The following is a 22,447-nucleotide window of genomic DNA, read 5'->3' as shown; positions in this document are numbered from 1 at the left end:
GATAGATAGATAGATAGATAGATAGATAGATAGATAGATAGATAGATAGATAGATAGATAGATAGATAGATAGATAGATAGATAGATAGATAGATAGATAGATAGATAGATGAAGGCGCAAATCAATTTGACTTTCTATGTTTACTCCGTGTCCAACCTCGTTATGCCCAGAGGAGTCAAATTCATCCTTTATTCTCCTCTCCATTATGTATTCCTCACACACGGAAAGTATCCGTGTGGCTGTCACTGATATGTGACCTGTGAGTGGTCTCGGAGCGCCCACGTCTCTCGTTGTGGAGCACCAAATGTTCTCTCAGGCATCGGTTTGAAAACAATAGAGGAAAAACAATAGCAGCACTGAGGCGCCATGTGTCCACGGTTCAAACTGACAGGCATGTACGGACAACAGGAAAACCTGCCTAAGAAGCTGCGCTGTGATAAAGATGGACTGCTCATTCACCAAGAAAGAAAAACAAAAGTCTTTTTTTATTTAAAGCTCCGCGTTCTATAGTTGAAATGACTGTAATTTGCGGTGAACAAAGACATCTTACTCACCTCAGAAATGCAACATATTGGCGTTCTCTTCTATTGTCATTTTCGCAGCTCCAAAGCGCAGAAAAAAGAAGAAAAAAAAAATCCCCGTCCCTCGTCGAACTTGGTTAGCTTTTCCAGTCCAACATCACGTCTCCAAAGCAGGCGGGAAACTCCAGAAACCTCACCAAAGCGAGGATGAAACAAAGCTCAACTCCTCTTCCCTCTCCTTCACTCTTGGCTTCAGTTCCCCTCTCTCTGGCTGCCTTTCTTTCTCTGCACAGACAGACAGACGCGCAGCCAGTATAGCTACTACCTCATATATTATTAAACACCTTTAATGGACAACTGCGGCGGATGGACGGAGGGGGGCAAAAAAAAAAAATGGAACGACGCCTTTCGATATTTATTCCGTGTTTACATCATGTACCCAATTATCTCCATTCAGAACGATCAGAATGTGCACTTCCTTTGTGCGCCCAGTCTCCCTCTCTCTCTCCCTCTCAGCGGGTTGAACCATTCCCTCAGCGCAGTAGGGGGGATGATGGGATCTATTCATGAGAGTGTATGGGAACGAATGGGTTTGGTGACTCGTGGCCAAATGTTGTTATTGTCGTGGGATAAAGAAATGGGGGAGCCATGAGGGTGATAGGAGAGGGAAAGGAAGAAAGTGAGGGAGGGGAGGAGGTGAGAATACATGCAAGTAACTGAATTAAAGTGGGAGATTTTTAAGGCAGTTATACAGAAAAGCAGAACTAACAGTCCATCTGTACAAATGTTCTGCTTTGGTATGAAATAGGTTCCGTCTTTCTTTGTTGTTGTTTTCTTACACTGCGTCATACTGAAGACTGTGTGATACCCCGCTCTCCTGAAACGACGCCCTCACACACCATTTTTTTCCCCCTCTCATGTATAAACAGAGGTTCTCTCAAGCATCCTGTCGAGCTCCACTGTGCAACAAATTTATAATTACACCCCGCATCCTCATGGTGAAGACGTAAAAAAACAACAACAAAACAACGACGACAACAACAACAACAACAACAAAAGAAAAACTGACTGCTGCCTGTCTGTTCCTGTGAGTTCAGGACCTCGGAGAGCTCCAATTTAACACAACTCCACCTGTTTACCAGTAGCGCTACCAAGGGATAATGGAGACACCCGCAAATGTGGTGCCCTTCTTTCAGGCAGCATATTTAAAATTAAAATGTATTTAGTTGTAATTATTAATGCTTCTTTTGTCTATTTACACCTAAAAATTTAGATTTCATACTCAAAACTACATAGCATTTCATCACTTGACTATCAAACAGATTATGGACTTTTGTTTATTGTATTTGTTTATTCTTTATGTTCTGTCTGATCCCACTGCTCGTTCTGTTTTTTTCTACCGCACAATAAATTAAAGGTTGGAGAAAATAAGTGATGTGCTGGTAGCGCCCCCTCCTGGAGAAAAGTTCGCTACTTGTTTGGAAGCCAGGCACATTTTGAACAAGATCAAACCTGTTGTTTTGTAGAACTTGCTTCAATACTGACCCTATTAGAAAAGACAGGAGGGGTTCAAAGTGCTGCTTGATAAGAAAGCGGAGCTGTCAGCTCGTGTGGTGCTGAAGCAGCTTTTTATTCTTGAGCTGCTGGGACATCAGTCTTAATTATTATCAACCTGATGCAAGAACGTTGTGAAAACGAAAATAAAAAAATAAATGAAACGACTGGACGTTAGCAGAATATAAAACATATATAAATCATAGAATATTTTACAGGTGTATTGTGTATATTTTCAGTTACACTTTAAATATATTCTGATCGAATTGAAATTCTTTATAATCTGTGCTTTTTTTTTTTTTTTCTTTTAAAAAGCACACATTTTATACAGCTAAACTTGAATAGCTTTTAAAAAATATGTTTTAGGGAATTCAAATAACTGATTCATTTAACAGATGAGTTGCTCTTTAGAGATAGCCTACTTTAGAAAAAAAAAGCCTGTCATGATCCTTCATGTTATATAATATTAATAGCTGACTCAAGCGGTAATGCCTCACTACTACCGTTAAAAAAACTGATAAAAACAGTTCATGTTCACTTTAGATTTTGAAAGGAAATTAATTCCTCCCCGCCCCGGCTTCAATTTTTGTAAAAGTAAAAACATAATTCATGCATTTTCCTTGTCTCTTTGTATTTTACGTACGTTTACATAGGTGTTCAGTTTTTCCGTGCAGACAAGAGGAAAAGCGAGAGTATCTGTACCTTTAAGATCATCGCTCAGCATCCTCCTCCTCTGTCAGGGACGCGCGCACACGTACAACAGCCCAACACTACAGAGAACAGGCTACAATCACGCTTTGCCCACAGATATCATCATTATTATATAGAAGAAAAAAAAAACATCTGTAATTTGCATTTGTCATCGTCTTTTTCCTATTTGGACATTGATGCATTTGCCTCAGCGGTCGCCGTAGCGGTCCAAACGATCAATTTCCTTCCCTCCTGCATCCAAAGACTGATCTGCGCTGCAAGATGGCTGAGCTGAATTTGGGGAAGGGGCTGACAGCTGGGAAAGTGGCCAGCAACGTTCAGAAAAAGCTCACCAGAGCCCAGGAAAAGGTAATATGTGCCCCGCCATCTGCCTGTTTTTAAAAAATACATGGGGAATTATGGTGGTTAGGCCTTTTACGCGCCTCGGAGCAGCGCTGCCGCATCCTCCGCTGAGGCGCAGTGTCGCATCACGACATCATAATAAGAGCAAGGATGATGTGTTTGTGGTTGTTCTTTTTAAATATGCCCTGTCCTTAAATACTCTACCGATGGACACGTGCAAATTGATTATAAAGTGCACCTCAGTACAGGTTCACGCATATTTTAGCTTTATATGCCTAGTATTAAAAAAAACAAAAAAAACCGGTTGTACACAAACAGCTAAACGAGTGGATTTTTCTCATTTAAGCTCCACTCGAGCACAATATGTATCATTTCAGCATTACACACTTACGCTTTCTACAGGAAGTGACATATAATAGGCCTGTACTTTCAAGCACCTGCACGTTGCGGAGAATGAATGCGAGGTGGCGCTGTTTGTCATCCAAAACACATGTCTTAATATGATCAGGGCAGACGTTTTGCTACTTTATTTTTGCAGGATGACTTCATATTTTCCTGTTTAATGTAATTCAGTGTTTATTATGTGTCTTCATGGCCTTCACTGTCATATGCCTTGCAAAAATAGTAAAACTTTATTAATATATTCGCATGTTGCCACAAAACAGCAAATTCTAATGTATTACTGCTCAACTGTGAATTACAAAAAGTTGTTTTAAGGGGAAAAAATGCCTCTGAAAACTGTGACATGCATTTATATTCAGCCCTATGACTACAGCTAATAAAATCCAGTAACCAAATGCACCCACTCAATTAGCAAACAAAGTCAATTTGTGGCATCAGAGATTTTTTTAGAGAACATCATTGAGCAAATTAATCATCGAACACAGTTACATTTATTAAACTAAAATGGTATGACATAAATGCAAATATATTAAGAATGGTGATACACAAGGCCAGCAGCTCTGGCACGGAGAACGTTAATCAGAAACAACCAACTGCTCCATGAAATCTCTGGAGGAGCAGCAGTGACCTGTAGTTCAGGTAGTAGATTCTGTTGGAAAAAAAAGTAAACATTATAATGCTCCATATGAATCTACCTTTTGAATTCTTCTTTGAATTCTTTCGAATTCAATTTTCAAAAGAAGCCAGAAGAATACCCATTTGCAATTTTCCACAAAGTCATGAAGTTGACATACTAAGCAAGTAAATACATTTCTTGGGTCAGAAAAGAGCAAAACATTTCAGCCAACAAGCAAAGTGCTATACATGGCAAAAAACAAACTGCACATCACCCACCATCTCCTCTGTGGCATACTGTGGTTGCATTACGCAGTGGAGATGTCAAATCCCAAACATATTTCAAATTGGAAAACACACACAAAATTTAAAAACATCTCTATTTGCAGACACTCTTCATCCAATCTGACTGAGGTTGACCTATTCATCAAAAAGCAATGGGGAAAATGTTCCCTCTCTGTATGTGCGAAGCTTGTGTAGACATACTTCAGAGAATTTGCAGCTGTAATTACAGAAAAAGATGACAAGCCATCATAATCAATTCTTGTGAGCTCACAAGTGTTTTGAAAATATCTGTCATATTCTATCCACTCTGCGGTTATATGCTGCTTTGTGTTTTCAACCACATAAAATCCAATTAAAATGCCTCGAGGTTTGTGGTTGTTACATGCCCTCTCAATGTTATATGTACTGATCCATCCAACATTAGCATTTCCCTGGTTTTGATCACTCATGTCCTTGTTTGACAGGTTCTACAGAAGCTTGGCAAAGCAGATGAGACCAAAGACGCTGCTTTTGAGGAGTGGGTCATCAACTTCAACAAACAATATGTGAGCCTACATGCCATACTCTTCATTAAATGTTCAAGTTACTGAATAAATCATTGTAATATTAGCTAAACAGCTGTAACACACAGTTTAGCTGCATAACTATGGACTTATGTTAAACCTCACCCTCAGACTGAAGGCAGCAAACTCCAGAGGGACCTAAGAGCATACCTTGAGGCAGTTAGAGGTACGGTCACATCCATCAAAGTCAAGCAAGTCTGACCATCATTGAAATTCACTTCAGCTTATTTGCTTTTTGTTCATGTGTTTTAGCTATGCACGAGTCCTCCAAGAATCTACAGGCATGTCTAGGTGACATGTATGAGCCAGACTGGTATGGCAAGAATGAAGTGGATTCTGTTCTGGAGGTCAGAAAATATTTTTTATTGTGCTGAAGTACACCACAATGGTCTTTGTGTCTGCATGAGGGGATGAATTTCTTTTCACTCAGAGGTCAGAACTAATATTAGCTGACTAGGTGTGAAAAATCTATCATGCTGGCTACTACAAAGATTCTGGCCAGCAACAGCTGCAAAAACCAGTGTAAATCAGAGGAGTAGATGGCTAGAAATACATTGGACAATCATTTTAGTTTTATTTATTTAGCAGCATAATATTCTATGAATCATTTTTACAACATTTACAATATTGTAATACTAAACATAGCAATGATAAAGACTAACAAAATGTACGCAACAGATCACTGCAAATATAATTCTATTGACCAGTAAGAATTTGTTCTTACTGTGAGAGAAAAAAAGATCAAGCAATGAAACCTTTAAAATGTAGCAGCAACACTACAATATATTTTAGAATAATCTGGACTGGCACTGACTTTAAACAGCACTATTAGAAATATTTATATCCGAAAAATAAAATGGGGTGTCCACTTTTTGATCTTTTTGCAGAGCAACATAGCTGCAGCTTGACTTTTATTCACCCCTTAGTTGAAACACAAAGAAGGAAATATGCTTTTTATCTAAGCAACATAGGAGGAAACAATTTGGACACTAAAAGTGGTTGAAACATTGGCAGGGTGGATTTGATGGTTCAATGAAATCTGATGTTTGACATTTTTGTTCAATTTAAATTTGTACAAGGTGCAGTGTGCAATGTGTTTTTCTTGGTGGAATAAAGACTGATAACTTTCTAATGTGTTTAACCCTCCTGTTATGTTGCGGGTCAAATTGACCCGTATTAAAGTTAAATTTTTTTTTTTTATAGTTTGAAGTATTTTTTTTTGCATGAAACTTTTTCTATTTGTCTTAATAGGTGCACTCTACATATAAATTGAAAATGTATTCATTTTAAAAAATTTGCAACCCCCCCCTACATATTACATAGATACTGTTTGGGTCAATTTGACCCGGCAGTCAAGTTGAAGGGTAAAAAAACAAAAAAAATGTCCAATTCTATATGTTTCCTTGCAGCTATGAACCATATTTCACCACACACACAAACACAACACACATACATGCACGCACAAAAGCCCACTTTCTCACTATTCTCTTTACTTCAGTAGGAAACTGCGATAAAGTAGGTGTTCATACAACTTTTGACGAGAACCTTTTCTGTTCCCATGGGCAAACTCTACCCACACTGAGTGGACACTCAGCAGAAGTGGGAGGAAAACATAAATACTCTCTGCATAACTCATTTGTATTGATTTTAATCAGCAGGTCAATTTTACCCAGAACAGTATACGTGTCTCAAGTTCAATTATAAAGATCATCCCTTGAAAAAAAAATCTAAATGTAATATAAATTTTTTTTCACAAAAGATCTATTTCAAGGAATTATTGTTTTTTGTGTCTAGGTTTTTTCAGTGGACATAAAACATTTAAATTCCATTTTTATGTCCAAATGAGTAAATGAGTAAGCTGTCGTCATTGATCCTTTATTTGTGAGAAATAAAAAAACATCATTGCACAAATATTGATTGAAATTGTTAATATTGGAGTTAATAGTCAGATACAAAAATGTTTTGGAGAAATTCTTTGGTTTCTGACACTGTTGCATGATTAAACACTCTACGGGTCAAATTGACCCACGAACATTATTGCTGTACCTCAGAAACGAACATAACAGGAGGTTTAAGAGCAGCTCTAGGAATGTTTAGACACCTTAACCATGCCTGCACTTCAAGAGGAAAGTATTTTTTACATTAGCACGATTCTCTGAATTCGTCATGATATAATGTTGCAATACATGTTTGGTTTAAAATGATAGAGGAAATAAATAATTGTGTGTTTTACATAAAAATATTGAAAGCAAATACAACAGGGATCAACAACGCCTCTTTGAAGACCGACCTATATAAACAGCGGAGAGGCAGAAGAATTTGTGAAAAATTAAGTTATTTTTACAATGTAGTTCTTTTTAGCATTTTAAAACCACAAAAAAATCATTATCAAAAAAACAAAAACAAAGACTGACCATGCCGCTCCTCGTGACTTTGTAAATGTGTAACACTGATATTAGATTCTAACGGCATGCCTTCTGCTATTGTTAATGGCTGTGCATGTTAATCCATCACGCAGGACTGTGATGTGCTTTGGACTGATTACCATCAGAAGTTGGTTGATCACGCTCTGATCTCCATGGATACCTACCTGGGTCAGTTCCCTGATATTAAGGTAAGCTGTGAATTCATGACCTCAACCCAGGATTAGTTGCATTAGTTGCCGATCCACTGGCACCCTGGATTGATTTGAATGTAATTCATAAACCCAGAATATTATAGATAAAGCAGGCTATGCATATTTTACTAAACTGAGATCTAAGTAAAGAGTAAAACATTATGAAAGTTCTGTCTGCAGCTCAACACTTATTTTTCTGTGGTTTCTTTTTTTCTTTCTTTCAGGCTCGCATTGCAAAGAGAGACAGGAAGCTGGTGGATTACGACAGTGCCAGACATAACTATGCTGCTACACATAAGACTAAGAAAAAAGACGGAGGCATTAAAATTACAAAGGTAAATGTAATTTATTCATGTGTTTCAACATAGGCTGCAAATAAAATGAACATAGGCTAATATGTAAACATGTTTCCATTTTTTTAGCCGTCCACCTTGTTGGAAAGAGCCACTCCAGGCTGGGCTCAGGGTATCTTGTCTGCACACAACCTTGCTCAGACCAGTCTCTCAAAGAGTCAGGTACTCTGTAGAGTGTTTATGGACAGTGAGATTACTTTATAAAGAAATCAGTGTAATAATAACTCAATATTGTTGTTTTTTTATTTTTTATTTTTGCTAAACTAAATAAAGCCGAAATATGCTAAATCACAATGAAAGAGTCCTTATACAAATACTGATATCAGACAGTTGGAATGGTTGGAATTAACTTGATTTACTATTAAACCTTTAAAAATGCTAGATAAATTCTCCATTGAATAATGAGTGCATATTGTTTTTGTATAATTTATTTTTTAAAAATCACATGAACTGTTAGCAAGTATGACTGTGTGCATGAGTAGTGGATGGAAAGTTGCAGCCACCAGTTTAACATCTGGTTGGGTGCAGCACTTCTTGTTATTGACATTTCCAGGATTATGTAACATGCAGTTAAAACGTATTGTGAACATTTCACCTCATTGTCTGTTGTCTCTGTATCCACTCCTATGTCAACAGATACATAATGAGGAATCAGAGTTGTATTGCAGCTGTATTATTGAGATTTGAAAAACCCTCTTATGAACGTCATGGAAGAAACGTGGTGCAATAGTTTTCATAATCCATGACATTTTTTTTTACATTGTCATGTTACAACCACAACCTAGTTTGAGACTACAGCAGGTAGCACTTCAAAATAATAAAAGAAAATATATTTAATACATGAAAATAAATTTGAAAAGCTTAGACTGTTTACTTGGCAGCCAGGGATGCAGCATGAGTGAAAAAACGTAATTAAGTTAACACACCTGAGCCAACAACGTGGGTGTTTGCTTGTTTGTTTGTGCATTTCAGGCTGAGGAAGAGTTGGAGAGAGCCCAGAAGGTGTTTGAGGAGATTAATCTTGATTTGCAAGAAGAGTTACCTTCACTCTGGAACAGGTGTGTAATATTTCTGCATATAAGTGACTGTTTAGATTGGTTTATTTGCTCACTAAGATACCAACCTAATATTAATGCTACAGTTACCAACATTGGGTTCGGCAGTGACATTGATATCTTTTTCTCTCTGCTTTCTCCAGTCGTGTTGGATTTTATGTCAGCACCTTCCAGAGTTTGGCGGGCTTTGAGGAGAAGTTTCATAAGGAAATCAGTCGGGTAAGACCCTTCCGCAGACCTCCAGTACAGACAGGGCTGAGGGTGGATACGGGAGTGGATTAGATTACTGACACAGTATATCAGGTGGTAGGTAATGGAAAATGTTGACTACGTGAGACAGAAACAGTCTCGCGTCAGTTGATCTATACATGTTAGAGTGTCTGCAGGTTTTATTCTTTTACCTTAGCACGAGATGTGTAAATAGTGTCTAATGAACAATAAAAACTATGCAAGGAAATGAAATGAGTTACACTTGGCAGTGCATTGTCAGATATACAAAAGAGAAGAGAACAAGCACAACATAGTAATACTGGTGTCACATGAGGCAAAAGACTTTGAAATTATGAAATTTGTGTTGGATGTCACATTTCACACTTCACTCTCTCATATATTTGCAGTTGGATCAGGATTTGTATGATGTGTTGGAGAAATTGGAGAATAGCGACACAGCCAGGTTGGTTTCTCGTACTTTAATAAAACTCCTAAATGCCTTCTAGGGGGTTTGATGAGCAACAATCATGAAAGAGTCTACAAGGATCAAAAGAAAATACACCCTCTATTAACTGTGTGCTTGACCTCAGTATCAGGAAATATTGGTTCAAGTTGGCCCTATTTCTAGCAAATAAATTGGTGACCTCTAGATGAGTTTAAGTCAAAGCTCAGGTATGAAAAAAAGATTCTTCTGTGGCCTCATTTATTAACAAAGATAAAACAAAATGAGAAGGTTTGTGGAAAGCTAAGAACTATAGTATACTGCCAGCATGCACTTTTTAAAAAGACTTCAATAAACAAAAACAAAGCCAAACAAGTGTTAATGTAGTACAAGAAGTTTAAATTATGCCTGAGAGCTTTGTTGCTTAATTTAGATTTGCAGCTCAACTCATTTTGAAAAACATATCAGAGTACCGTAATCATTTTCAGGATAGTATAACTCTGATTTTGTATTCCTGACCCTTGATAGATGAAAACCTCTGGCTGGTCTTTTACCCAGCACAATAATTAGAGGTTTGTGTCATATAAATCCGTTTTTTTAGACCTTGTTGCTTGTTTGATAAATGTGTATGGATAATGAGGTTATTACATGATTAATGTGCAAATGAGTTCCTGAGAATCTCCTGTCTTGCGATATGTATCAACTGACACCAGAATTGTATTTTGGTTTACCATGAAAAAAAAAATAGATAACATTAATAAATACATCTAGCTCTGCAAAGAAAGGAAAATCAAGCAATAACCCAGAAACCCCCTTACCTTAACTTCCCCTTTCAGAGCGACTAGTGACCTTGGCACAGCATCGTCAGGACCAAGCAGGAGGTAACTGGCAATAGTTGTGGTAACAGCGGTGACACAATGTTTGTCTGTCCTTCTAACCTGACCTGTCTGTACAGCTGGTGTATGTCAGTCAGTCTGCAGATGTGGATAATATCAGGGAAACCAATGCTTGATTGTGGTAATGATTTCACACAATGAGAAAGTTGAGTGCTTGGAGCTGGAGCTGAAAAGGAGCAGAGCAAAACCTGCACATGTTTATTTGATGCTACAACAGGCAAGAACAGTCCACAATAATAAATCCACAAGATGTTGCCTCTTTCCCCAAATGGGCCTTGAAGGTTATTAAATAATAAAACTGAAAATAAATGATTCCATGGTGTTGGCAAATCTTCACCTGAAGGTGTGTGTGAGGAACACTCCTCTTCAACTGGGACAAACTATTACATTGGAAACTCCTCGCGCTAAATATTTTATAACATTATCAGATCTGGTAATGTATCTCAAACAACGAAATATAAGCATCTATCTCTCTATTTGTTTTATTACGCTACTACAATAAGAGATTTGTTTACTTTGAGACGTTTCTAGGTTTATTTTTTACCTGTGTTGTTAGTAACTTTGACTGACACCAAGTGGATGGGAGCAACTGTCAACTTATATATAGCAAATAATCTCCTCAGCAGTTGCTGTTCAAGTGTTATAGCAACAGGTTTTTCAAAAATGTATCTTGGCTGGCATTTTGAAATGACGATTGGACAATGTTGCCTGTTGCAGCAGTGATGTGCAAGTGTATGCTCGGCTCTTTAATTACCTAAAGCTTGGAGTTTGTGTTTATCAGCGGCAGAATATTTTCCCTACAACAGCAAATGCGTCTCACACTGCTCACATATAAGGATTTACTGGAGGACCAAGTCTGCTTGCATGGTAGGAGATGGACAGCAGGAACGGATGCTCACTTTTCTTGCATGACAGCTTTTACAGTGACATGTTCTGCTTGGACTCTTGTAGAGCATGCCCTGTTATCTTCCTCAAGTCGGTTTAACTTTTGAAAGCTGTTCAATAGTTTCTTTCTTGTTGCTGAGCAGCTGTTTGCCACTACAACATCTATACTTTCTTATGATCTTTTTCATGTCCTTTATTCTTAGTGATAGAGAGGACTCTAACCACACTCTCAGACCAGGAGGACCACCTCCAATCCCCAAATCCCCATCCAAGGTGAATTTCCGCAGATGTTTTTTCTCAGAGTTGAAAGAGTTGGGCCTTAAGTATTTCTTTCCGTAAAAATATTGCTGTTTATAAAGGGCAAATAATGTAGATTTTTTTCATTTTCAATTGTGTTCATGCTTGCAGATCATAATAAAAAAACTGTTTCTGTGTCAGTGATCAAGAAATTAAAAAAGAACATGGGATAAAAAGGAAAAAGAGGCAGCAAAAGGTTACCCAAACCATAGAATGTTGAAATTGTTGAATAAAAGTTCAAATAGCAAAGTCTCCTGTTGTAATGTGGTTCATGAACTTATGTAGTGATTTATTAATTGAAGAGGAACGAGCGAGGAGAAACGTTATTTGAGTTCGGGAGCTTATAGACCTAACAAACCGACACTCTATAGGGGAATTTAAAAGTGCTCTTTTTTCTTCTAAATTCTAGTTAAGACCAGCAGTGCCTCCACCACCTAAGGTAACCCCATCTAAGGAACTAAAAACTGAGAACATCATCAGCCTGTTTGATGCTGCAGCAACTCCTGATATCAATGTCACCTCTCCTACAGAGGTAAGTGAGTAGCAGCTCTCAATAAACTGTAAACCAGCACTTTAATTTTCCTCTTTTCCAGGACAGAAGCTCTAACCATTAATTCCCGGCCTCCCAAAAACATATTCTATTCTATTCTATTTCCCTAAATCGTTGAACTTTAAACCCAGTTAGCCAATGAGTGCTCCTGTTCCTGTCATTGTCAGTTTGACAGTCCTGCAGTCAACAACCTGTTGGATATGGACCTGGAGTCTTTCAGTGAAGCAGCCAAAGTCTCCACAGTCTCTCAGGTGGACCATTCATGGCATGAACATAGTGATCATAGAGACCTCTACCGTAAGATGTGCCAGTCTTTACAAGAGATTTCATGTTCTGCTCAGATTCCCCTGCAGTTAATTTTACAGTATTTATGAATGGGCTTATCCACTGTCACATTGCTGTTTCGATTAAAGATATCAGCCAAATAAATATGAAACTTTTGGTGACATATTAAATGCTCTACTTATTGTGCAAATGTTGGTTGACCTAAAATATGCTGAATTAGCTTGACAGATCTGATAGAATATGAAATTGCTTGGTAAGCTTGGCACAGTTCGAGGTTTTGCCTGCTCTGTTTCTTTCCAAAACAACTAAACCTGAGGTGGATGATGGCATGACGATCTTTATAGACTGGCTTCTAGTGACCACTTCTTTCTGCTTTGGCACTATATCTACGGATCACATTCAGCATGAACTCCAGACCGTAGCCCTGCTGTAACGTAATTTCTTTCTCTTTAGTACTGGACGAATCTAATATGACAGTATCGTAACCAATAGGTACTGGTTATTTATATTTATAGATGATCATTTTAGGGATTAATGTAAGGAATTTTGATTGAGATTTTCTCTCAGAAAAAATGCAGATTATCTTAATTAATGTTTTGAGGTGTGGAAATCATGTGCAGATTAAATAGACATAAAGAAAATGTTTCAGTTGGGATTGTTTGTATCAAGCCTCTGTTCAGAAACTTTAGATTTTCCATGACAGATAGTTTAGACTGGTGCCATTTTGGGTGAAACAAAGCTGTTCCACTGCAGTGATTTACGCTGAATAGAACACAGTAATTGCTTCAGCTTAACAAGAAACTCAATTTGCAAATTAAAGCTTCAGAAAAATAATGATCATCATCATAATAACAACAAAGGAAAACAGAACCAGTCAAAAGGTGTACTCTGAATGTCAGGATTATTGTGTGACGTTCCAGAAGGCTTTGTCGCTGACACATTTTGTACAAACCCTTTTTTATGTGTGCAATGATTAATCCTCCATGATTTAGAGCTCCCTAAATTATTTTCTTCTCTTCTTCTTAAATCTAGTGCTGTGGGCTTGTAGTTTCAGAGCATGGGTCCTGTTGTGGAAGTTTTACATTAAATTCAACAGAAGTTATGAAAAATTAAACTTTCATGTTCACGTTGTCTCTCTTTATTTTCCACAGCCAGCTAACTGGGACTCATGGGTAAGTATAGCATAAAAGGTGCAAATGTTCTAAAGAAAAAATAGAATGTGCTCAAAATTTTTACTTACTTTAATAAATATAAAGATCTGAAGATGTATGTATGAAGTAGCAATGAGTTAATTAACTTTGTGAACCCATTCACAAGTCACACCCATATCTTTTCCATTGTCTTTCTTTTGCATTGTTCCTTTTAATATTTATATATAAAAAAAACATTTTCAACGTTTTGGTCTCACTTGTTTTTCCCAAATCTGTGTGAGTGTTGTCTTTGTCTGCAGTGTTCAATGTTGTAATAAAACACTGAAGAAATTGTTTTACAACACAGATTGAACTTGGGAATGTGCTCGAGTCAATTCAGTTTCAAATTGACAGAATACTGACTAGCAGTAAAATGGGTGACTCACTGTGCAGTTTCACATTTCATGTTCAGATTTTACAGCAGGAAGATAAAATACAGAACGTATAAGAGACTAAAACTCAGACATCTCATGTTTACTTCAATATAAAAAGATGTAGTTATTTATCTGTGTGGTCTGAAAGAATTTGTAACTGAATTCCCTCCTTTCTTTGGTTTTCCTTCATATCCTCGTGTGTTCACATGTTTTTATAACTAAACATGTAACACTTACATGTGACCTTCATGCTCACATGTGACACACATGGATTAAAATTTTTATTTTATTTTTTTAAATAAATGCTTAGTGAAGTTGCTCACAGTCTTCCAAATTTCTTGTTAAAAATTCATAAGCAGCTTCCCCAAGCCTTGTGTGTTGGTAGACCATGTGACCATCAACTAACCCCTTTTTTAAAATTCTGCCACTGTAAAAAGAGATGTGTCTCAAAAATCTTTGTGCACTTGTATATCAGAACTAAAGATAGAGCAAGCTTTTTTCAGAAATGTTCTGGTTATACAAAGGCACTAAGACCACACCTGCAACGCAAACATTCAACATTTGTTTTGGAGGTGAAACAATACTTTTGTTTTGCATTTCTGCTTGTTACTGCTGCCCTACCTGTTTTTCCTCAACCTTTGGTTATAACTGAACAATATCTGTAAAGGTTAATACTTTATGTTAAGTTCTTGTAACCTAATATGGGTATCTTTATATCTGCTGCAATTAAAAATTGCAAAACTAATTTGTTCTACATTAAAGTAATGCAGATAAATTGAAAAGTTCTTTGTGCAATTTCTTCTATTATAAATTATTAATAATAATGCTTTTTAAGATTTTAAGTATGTAAAGTATTAACCTCATTACTTACTGTTTGATTTTTTTTATAGACTAATCTCCTCTTTTGACAATGAATATATACAATCATGTTTCCAAAAAGTTTTAAATCTGTGTGAAATTAGCAAAAGGTGCAAAATTTTCAGCTTTATATTCTTTTAATTTACAAGAATGCAAAAGGGTAGAGTTTACTTTGTTGGTTTTCTTCCTATTTTGAATGAATTGAGTAGACAAAACGTTTTTGTCAAATTTTACATTTAACCAATACATATGCATCATCTTTTCCCTTCTAATATACAAATAATATGTTTTAACTGTGGGCAAATATTTAATTTTGAGGACAAATTATGCATTTACCAGAGTATGCAACTTTTTTGGAAACACAGCAATAACCCAACCCTTTTGAACCCTTTTTATATCAAATCTTGCTCCTACATTTTTCTTTGTACAGTTGCATCTAAAATTATTCAACCTTCATTTGCTTTATTGGTAAAATATGTAAACTTCAAGCTGTTTGCAATAAACAATTTAAGAAAATGTTATCTATATATAGAAATCTTTTCATGGGGTTGAATAATATTGATACTGCAGTCATCATTGAACAGAGGGTTTAACCCTGTCTTTTGAATAAAATCTACGGAAGCCCTAAGTGGACATGGGTAAAAAATATGTTGTTTTTTTGTATTTGATGCACATGAGAGAATAATGTTAAATTTGATGAGAGATATAACTTACCTTGCCTTCTTTGAGTTTTTAGATGACATCAGATTCATATTTTCGTAAAGTTTGCAGCCATTTTATATTTGTAATATCTGGTGTGCATCAAGATTTTTTTTTTTTTTTTGCTATTATTATTTTTACCCACATGCCCTGAGGGGTTCTGTAAAAATTCTTGCAATTGGTAAAGCTAAGTTTTATTGAACAAATTAAACTGTACTTTTTCCTGCAAACTCATGGAAAATGTCATTTATTATCCTGACCTTACTTTAATATTTAATATCCATCTGATATTTAACAGCCTTCATTGTGTATAGAAAAAAAAATATATGTTCTTTTCTTCTGACCACTTGAAACCTGACCCTTACCCTTCAGCCGGAGGATGCTGACGCACAGGAAGAAGAAACTCAGAAGCACTATGACCCTGTTGCTGCTGCTACAGAGGCCTGGGGTGATGATGGTACACAACCCATCCGCTATGATCCCATAGCAGCAGCCTCAGAGGGCTGGGGGGATGATGGGACCCAACCTGTTCGCTACGACTCTGTGACTGCATCGCAGGAGGGATGGGAGGACGATGGGAGCCAGGCGGCTCACTACGATACAGTACAAGAAGCCCAGGAGGAATGGGGTGACGATGTAGAGCAGCCTGTCAAAGAGGAGCCAGCTGCAGCTGAAACACCTGCTGATGAGGCTCCGCCTGATGTGGTTGAGGAGGACAACACTCCAGCTGCTCCCGAGCTGGATGAAAAAGAGGGTCAGGTAACTGAGGACATAAAAATGGAGAGATGCATCTGGACGAAAACAGTGGATGCATCAACCATTAACAAGGAGAATTGAGCATGCAAAAACTAAGTAAATGTATTTTGTAAATACATGTTGACATGGAATAATTTAGGATGCATCTGGACCAGGGGTGTAGATGCATCAACCGAGGTTGGAGAGGTCAGGCTGAAATAGTAAAAAAAGAGACATATGTTTTCAAGTGAACAGTTGATTTCTTTTGCCAATAAACAGTGTTGGTATGCAGTAGCATTTTAAAATGAATCATGCAACTTATTTTATCTTACTTCCTGTGGTGGATTTTAGTTTATAGACTTTTTGACTCGTGTTTTTGTCTGTTCTTGTTTCGTTTACGTCTTCACCCGTTCATTATTTCCTCTTCTTTCATGGCCTACTCCTTCTCTCCATTTGAAATCCCCTAATGCTTCTTGATTTTCTGGCTTCAGGGAGATTCTTCAGCATCAGCTGCTGAACCTGAACCAGAAGAAGCAGCAACAGAGGAGGTGTGTTAAGAGGGCTGAATCTGAGTGTAAAATAGAAATGTTGCTGTTAGATTTATAGAAAATGTTTAATTTAATTTAATTTATTAGCTATATTTGACAGAGACAGACACACATTAACATAGACAAACTGAATAAAACAGCAGTCCAATGATTGCATCACGGTGCTTAAAGTGTGAGCTCATTTGCAGCACTTGTCTCCAGGTGGGCTTTTATAAACAGTATATCTAGAAACTATTAGGAAGTAAAATTGTAATGATCACTTAAAATAATACTAAAAAAAATGACATTGACAACATGTGAAAATGCATACAAGTAAAGAAAGTAACATGACAGTAAAAAATGAAACTTTTACTCTAGATTCACTTCTGTTTTTGACATAGCCATAGTTTTTTTTCTTTTTACATTTTGAAGTTGGTTAGAGACTTTAAGCTTACTTTCAGTAAGTTCCAAATTGAGTCCTATCTCTTGTGTGATGTACAGTATATCTGAAGCAACTTTACACATCTCGAGAGAGAAGTCTTTGCCATTTCTTTAACAGATTTGGACAAGTTGAACTAGAAATCAGAGTGGGTTGACAACAAATCCACTTTTCAGATTTTCTAAGCTGTTTGTCATTCTCTTTTACTGAGCATATTATGTCATGGTATGCACTACTTTCCATTGGTCATTTCGATAAAAATCCCAACAAAATACATTAGGTTTGTGGTTCTAGCTTTAAAAACTGTAAAACAAATGAGTTAATAATAAAAAGTGTTTGAGGGACACAAAAATATTTCTACTGACCACACAATTTCTCCATTCTATGTAAAAATAAGATCAAAAGACATGTTCTGAAAAAGGGCCTAGTTTTATTTGCCTTGTCAGTAATTCTTGCCTCCCTTTGTGTCACACCTGCAGACTCCGCAGACTCCGCAGACTCCGACCACAGCAGCAGAATCAACACAAGATTCATCAGAGACTACAGACATGCCTCCTGGCTTCTTGTTCAAGGTAGCACACACAAAAAATAAAATACAAAGACAGTATAGCTGAGAATGTAATAAACAGATACATTTAAAAAGCTCATTAATATCAACCTTTGTGATAAAAAAAAGGTCCAGGTGATGCATGATTATGCTGCCAATGACACAGATGAACTGGAGATGAAGGCTGGTGATGTGGTTCTAGTAGTCACCTTTGACAGTCCAGATGAACAGGTACGTGACCTCATTATCTCTAAAATAGCAAAGGAATCCCACCACCTACACCAATAAATCATTGCAACCTTATACTAACACCACTAAAATAGCTGTTGTCATTGTGTGACAGAATACTTATAGGGAAAATACAAATTCATTGTCACTGTTTTTCATTTAAGGTTGAAGATAGATGATTTTTCCAAACTGGAAAAGTAGCTCAAATAAAGAGCTACTGGCACTGCATATGTATTAGCATTCCACAAGCACTAAAGCAACTGTGTCATTTATTTGTCCTGTTTCTTCCTGTAGGATGATGGCTGGCTGATGGGACTGAAGCAGGACGATTGGCAGCAGAACAAAGAAAATGCCACTAAAGGAGTATTTCCTGAAAACTTCACACAGAGGCTGTGAAAGAAGGGGCACGTTCCTTTGTTGATACTCTGTTCCTCTTGCCTATTTATGTCCTTCTCCTCTCTTTCCCCTCAATACTGTATCCTAACAAGGACTTTGGCCATATAAACAGAGCTGTGATAGCCCTGGATGAAGTCATGCATTTCTAAGATCTGCTACACTGTGGATCTTTTTATTTATGTTTCATTTCTGTTTTTTCATGATGTATCCATTTCATGGGGCTGTTTGCCATCACACTACTCAGTATTTGAGGAGTCCTGCTCATTCAGGATCAGGTGTACTGATAGTAACCTATTCAGTGGCTACAACCGAAATCAATTTCTGATGACTCAATCTTTGTCATGTCGCATCAACTGAAATTTAAGATTTGTTATTTTTGTGGCAGATTGAGAACCGTGTTAAATATGTAAGATGTTGCCAGATGTACTAGAAAACCTGAAAAAACATATTGTTGTAAAAAGTAAGTACATCCTCTTTCAACTATAAGGTTTACTTGAGAAGGACAGTGCAATACGTCCCGTTTTAGTTTAATAGGCATGAACCAGTTATCAGTGTCAAGGTGTATAGAGGTTTTAAAAAAGTGGAGTTTAAAAAACGGAAAAATGTTTAGCTTTACCACTCATAGGTTTAAAATTATTTTGCTAAGATGCAGAGGAAAGTATGAAACGCTGTGCTGACCGTCCCCCATGTGGTACCACACACTGCCAGACAGCTGGCTGAAAGAAGGCTCTTACCCTGCTTCCCCTCTTACAAGATGGCGAAATTTGGTTGTTGTAGGTATTTTCAGGCATGAAAAACACAGACAGTGTAGTGTACTCTTAACAAAAAACTTTTCCGCAACTAAGCTTGCGAGGTTAGATCGACATAATTTTCCTATGCAGTAAGATTACAAAGCCTCTCCTGAATTTTGAGGCTGTTTATTTTGGACTGTTTCTCGTATATAAAATTCAATTATCAATATGTAAATGTACAGTAGCATTGTTATACCTACAATAAATCAATGCATTTTATTGATTTAACAGCAGTACAAACGTGTTTCTGTTCTAGTCTGAACAAAGCCAATTACATCATGTTAAATATTTTCATTTGATACATTTTTAGGCAACCGTGGTAGTTCCAATTCATACTTGCTCAATTCCCTAAGACCTGGAAATAACCTCATTTTTTGGGGGGGGGATTAAGTTCTGGTATATAAATGTGTTGAAGCGAAAGAGGGTGTACTTTCATTTTACATGTGACTATAATATAAAACAAGACCTAAATGTTGTTTTACAAAGATAAAAAGGGGCAAAAGTGCTATTCTCTAGCTGACCAAATGGGCAAAAATCTTCACTCCTTAGTCTAGTCACAAAAGAATAAAATAAGTACCATTCCAGAAAATACAATTTTATTTAATCAAAACTAAAAAATAAATAAATAAAAAAATAGAAAGGAAAACTTAATAATACTCCCGTCTGATCAGTCAAGATGCTTATCTCATTGCTGGTGGAGTTAGTTTGATCGATGATTAAACTCCTCACACATTGCCTTCAGGATATGTCCAGCAATTCCTATATTCTTACTTTCATTGTTTACTTGTGGAAAAGGGGCCCTTGGTTGTTGTTGTGTTAGTATCGAGTCTCTGGTGGCATAAGTATGATCCTGTTGTAAAAACAAATCAGATAGTGACAAATGCAGAAAGCAGCAAATTCAGACAGACAATGGGACTCCAGCATCAACAAATCCCCCAGAAGCTAAAAAATAGAAATCTCTATAATATATTTTGAAATAGTTTGAAGTTGTGTGATATGATCTTGTTTCCACATGATTCCAGATATGCATTGCTCAGGCTGGCCATAAAGCTAGCCAGCATCACAGAGAAGCTGCTGCTGGTAGTATAATAGATGACACACTAATTATAGTCCAATATATAACAACTGAGCCAGCCGAACTCATAAAAAAAATGTGCCGAAAACAGTTTCCTCTGTTTGCATAGAGACTTCTAAACACCAATGCAGATGTTTAAGATTATGCACCAGAGCAACTTCTTTTATTTTTATACGCTGCCGAGCAATGATTACATATAGTCTAGTGTAACTATGTTGACGTAATTGCCAACTGAGGATGATCTGGAGTATTTTGTACTTATCTGGGGTTCACTGCTCTCTGTGTAGATTCATAGATATGTAGTACTAACCCAGTTGTTCATTCAGTCTCTAACTTAAAAGTCTCAAATCTCATTAGGTTATTAGTGTGTAATAGGCACGAGAGAGAATGTGAGTGAGTATGTGCGGTGTTTGAGGAATGCAAATGTTTATCTGTAGGAAAATATTATTAACCACCACCACCACTTACAGAGGAATACAGTCAACCGCATCAGTGGGAAGGTTTTATGATGTTACAGAGGGAAACATATGTTTCTTTTTCCACTGGCTGATATTATGGTTCCAGGTATTATAGTGCATTTGTTGTGTATCAGTGTAATTTTTTCCAAGCTGTGATGACAGATACATATTCTAAGAAAACATTCATATCTGTATGTGAGTAACTGTGAGCATGCTGACTTTCCACGTGTTGTTGTGTGAACACTCTTAATTTAAGGCGGTGATACTTGGGTCACTTTTGAGGCAGTTGCAACAAGCTATTTTTTTCTTTCTATATTTTTTATTACTTTTTTTATGGCTACTCTTGGTAAGAGAGATGGTGTGGGCATTACATGGGTTTTTTTTTCAACATTTTCTCATAAATTGATCCTGTTTTTTTTTTGTTTGTTTGTTTGTTTTCCATCTGCCGTGCCTCAAAATGTTTCTAGGTATCGTGGTCCAAAGCAGAGTTAATTATAAGGGAGGCAGGACTCATAGAGATAAAGTTAATACAACCAGACTCAGGTGCACAGATTTTTTTAAATACTTTTCAGTATTTAGCCACTGTGGATGTGAATTTTTTTTTCAATGTGTATTTGAAAAAAAAAATTCTCAAATGTGAGAATAACCACCTTCATATTTAGGTAAATCACACAGTAAATCACATGCTTTGTTCTCAAATTTTGTGTATGAATTGGAGTGTTTTACCTGGGTCTGGTTCTGTCTCCAGCTTTATGGATCAGTCTCTAATGGTGGTATCTGGGATATGACAAAAATATTTTTTTTTTCCCTGTACCTAAATGACCAGTAATAATAAAGATTACTTAGAATCTGCTTTACTGTTTTTATCTTCCTTCGTAGTGTAATCATGTTTAGGCGGAAAACAAACATATAATTTACAGTATCTCATAGTTACATTTATTGATTGGTCATCTTTTAAGCAAACTAGCTCTCTGGTCTACTGTGTCTTGCAAAAGTATACCCTTCTGTAAACTTCTCAGCAACTTTATTTGTGACCTGTCAGCCTTCATGAAGCCCATCGCAAAGCCAAGATGAACTATGAAAACAAATTAATGCACAAAACCTTACTTAGGGGCATTGGGGTAAAAATGCATGCAACACTTTTAAGATTTTCAATTTGCAACAAAAAAGAAGAATAGTTATCCTTTATTTAATTTGATAACACATCAAAATGGAATCAGTCCAAGTGGTTTAGATTATTTTCCAAGTAACTGCATTTGCTGCAAATATGTGGAGTTCCAGCAGAGTGTGCTGTTTTCAAAGAGTAACTCTTCACCCTAGAAGAAAAACAAAACAAAACAAGCCCCTATCATCCACAGCAGCAAAGTGGAACTTCACATGGTGCTGCTGTCCTTGGTACTGAAACCAACAAGCAGACCACCCTTTAACCACAGTCATTCATGCATTGTCTCCATTGTGCTGGTAACAATGACAGGTCCTTTTACCAACAGATAGTAAATCGTTGGATGTTGTTTAAGCTAGTATAATGTGTATGCTTTTCTCACTT

At 36.8% G+C, this 22,447-nt stretch overlaps 2 protein-coding genes across 10 annotated transcripts in view; one reads left to right on the top strand and one right to left on the bottom strand.

Moving 5' to 3' along the window:
- tmem198aa (transmembrane protein 198aa) overlaps positions 1-1,055 on the bottom strand; it is a 36,052-nt gene extending 34,997 nt beyond the window's left edge. For both annotated transcript variants that reach the window (XM_032568753.1, XM_032568752.1), the window contains exon 1: positions 556-1,055. The gene's annotated coding sequence lies outside the window, so the exon portion shown is untranslated. The remainder of the gene's footprint in view (positions 1-555) is intronic.
- A 1,748-nt stretch (positions 1,056-2,803) lies between these two features.
- bin1a (bridging integrator 1a) lies at positions 2,804-21,754 on the top strand. Of its 8 annotated transcripts, none has more exons than XR_004340026.1 (20): positions 2,804-3,135; positions 4,896-4,976; positions 5,106-5,160; positions 5,247-5,341; positions 7,513-7,608; positions 7,836-7,946; positions 8,034-8,126; positions 8,937-9,022; positions 9,163-9,238; positions 9,637-9,692; positions 10,508-10,552; positions 11,656-11,725; positions 12,159-12,281; positions 12,467-12,550; positions 13,736-13,756; positions 16,078-16,464; positions 16,932-16,988; positions 17,876-17,978; positions 18,083-18,184; positions 18,476-21,754. XR_004340026.1 is itself a non-coding variant. In XM_032568742.1 (20 exons), exons 1-20 carry the CDS (start codon positions 3,049-3,051, stop codon positions 18,575-18,577), a joined length of 1,911 nt encoding a protein of 636 aa, XP_032424633.1. In that variant the 5' UTR covers positions 2,805-3,048; the 3' UTR covers positions 18,578-21,754. The 8 variants fall into 8 exon arrangements, 7 of the variants coding, with proteins under 7 accessions (XP_032424634.1, XP_032424633.1, XP_032424632.1 ...); XM_032568742.1 differs by having other exon boundaries at positions 2,805-3,135; positions 17,895-17,978; XM_032568741.1 differs by having other exon boundaries at positions 2,805-3,135; positions 17,886-17,978.
- The last annotated feature ends 693 nt before the right edge of the window (positions 21,755-22,447 follow it).

The sequence above is a fragment of the Xiphophorus hellerii genome, chromosome 7, assembly GCF_003331165.1.
Source record: "Xiphophorus hellerii strain 12219 chromosome 7, Xiphophorus_hellerii-4.1, whole genome shotgun sequence".
Taxonomy (NCBI): Eukaryota; Metazoa; Chordata; class Actinopteri; order Cyprinodontiformes; family Poeciliidae; genus Xiphophorus; species Xiphophorus hellerii.
Note: the sequence above shows the minus strand (reverse complement) of the source record. Positions and strands in the feature narration are given on the sequence as shown.

What these genes read in the sequence shown, in the direction of transcription:
- bin1a (XM_032568741.1), top strand. Translation starts at nt 3,049, where the DNA reads ATGGCTGAGCTGAATTTGGGGAAGGGGCTGACAGCTGGGAAAGTGGCC. An exon ending in TTCATAAGGAAATCAGTCGG is followed by an intron (nt 9,239 to 9,636) that starts GTAAGACCCTTC and finishes ATATATTTGCAG; the next exon opens with TTGGATCAGGATTTGTATGA. An exon ending in AAGAAGCAGCAACAGAGGAG is followed by an intron (nt 16,989 to 17,885) that starts GTGTGTTAAGAG and finishes TCACACCTGCAG; the next exon opens with ACTCCGCAGACTCCGCAGAC.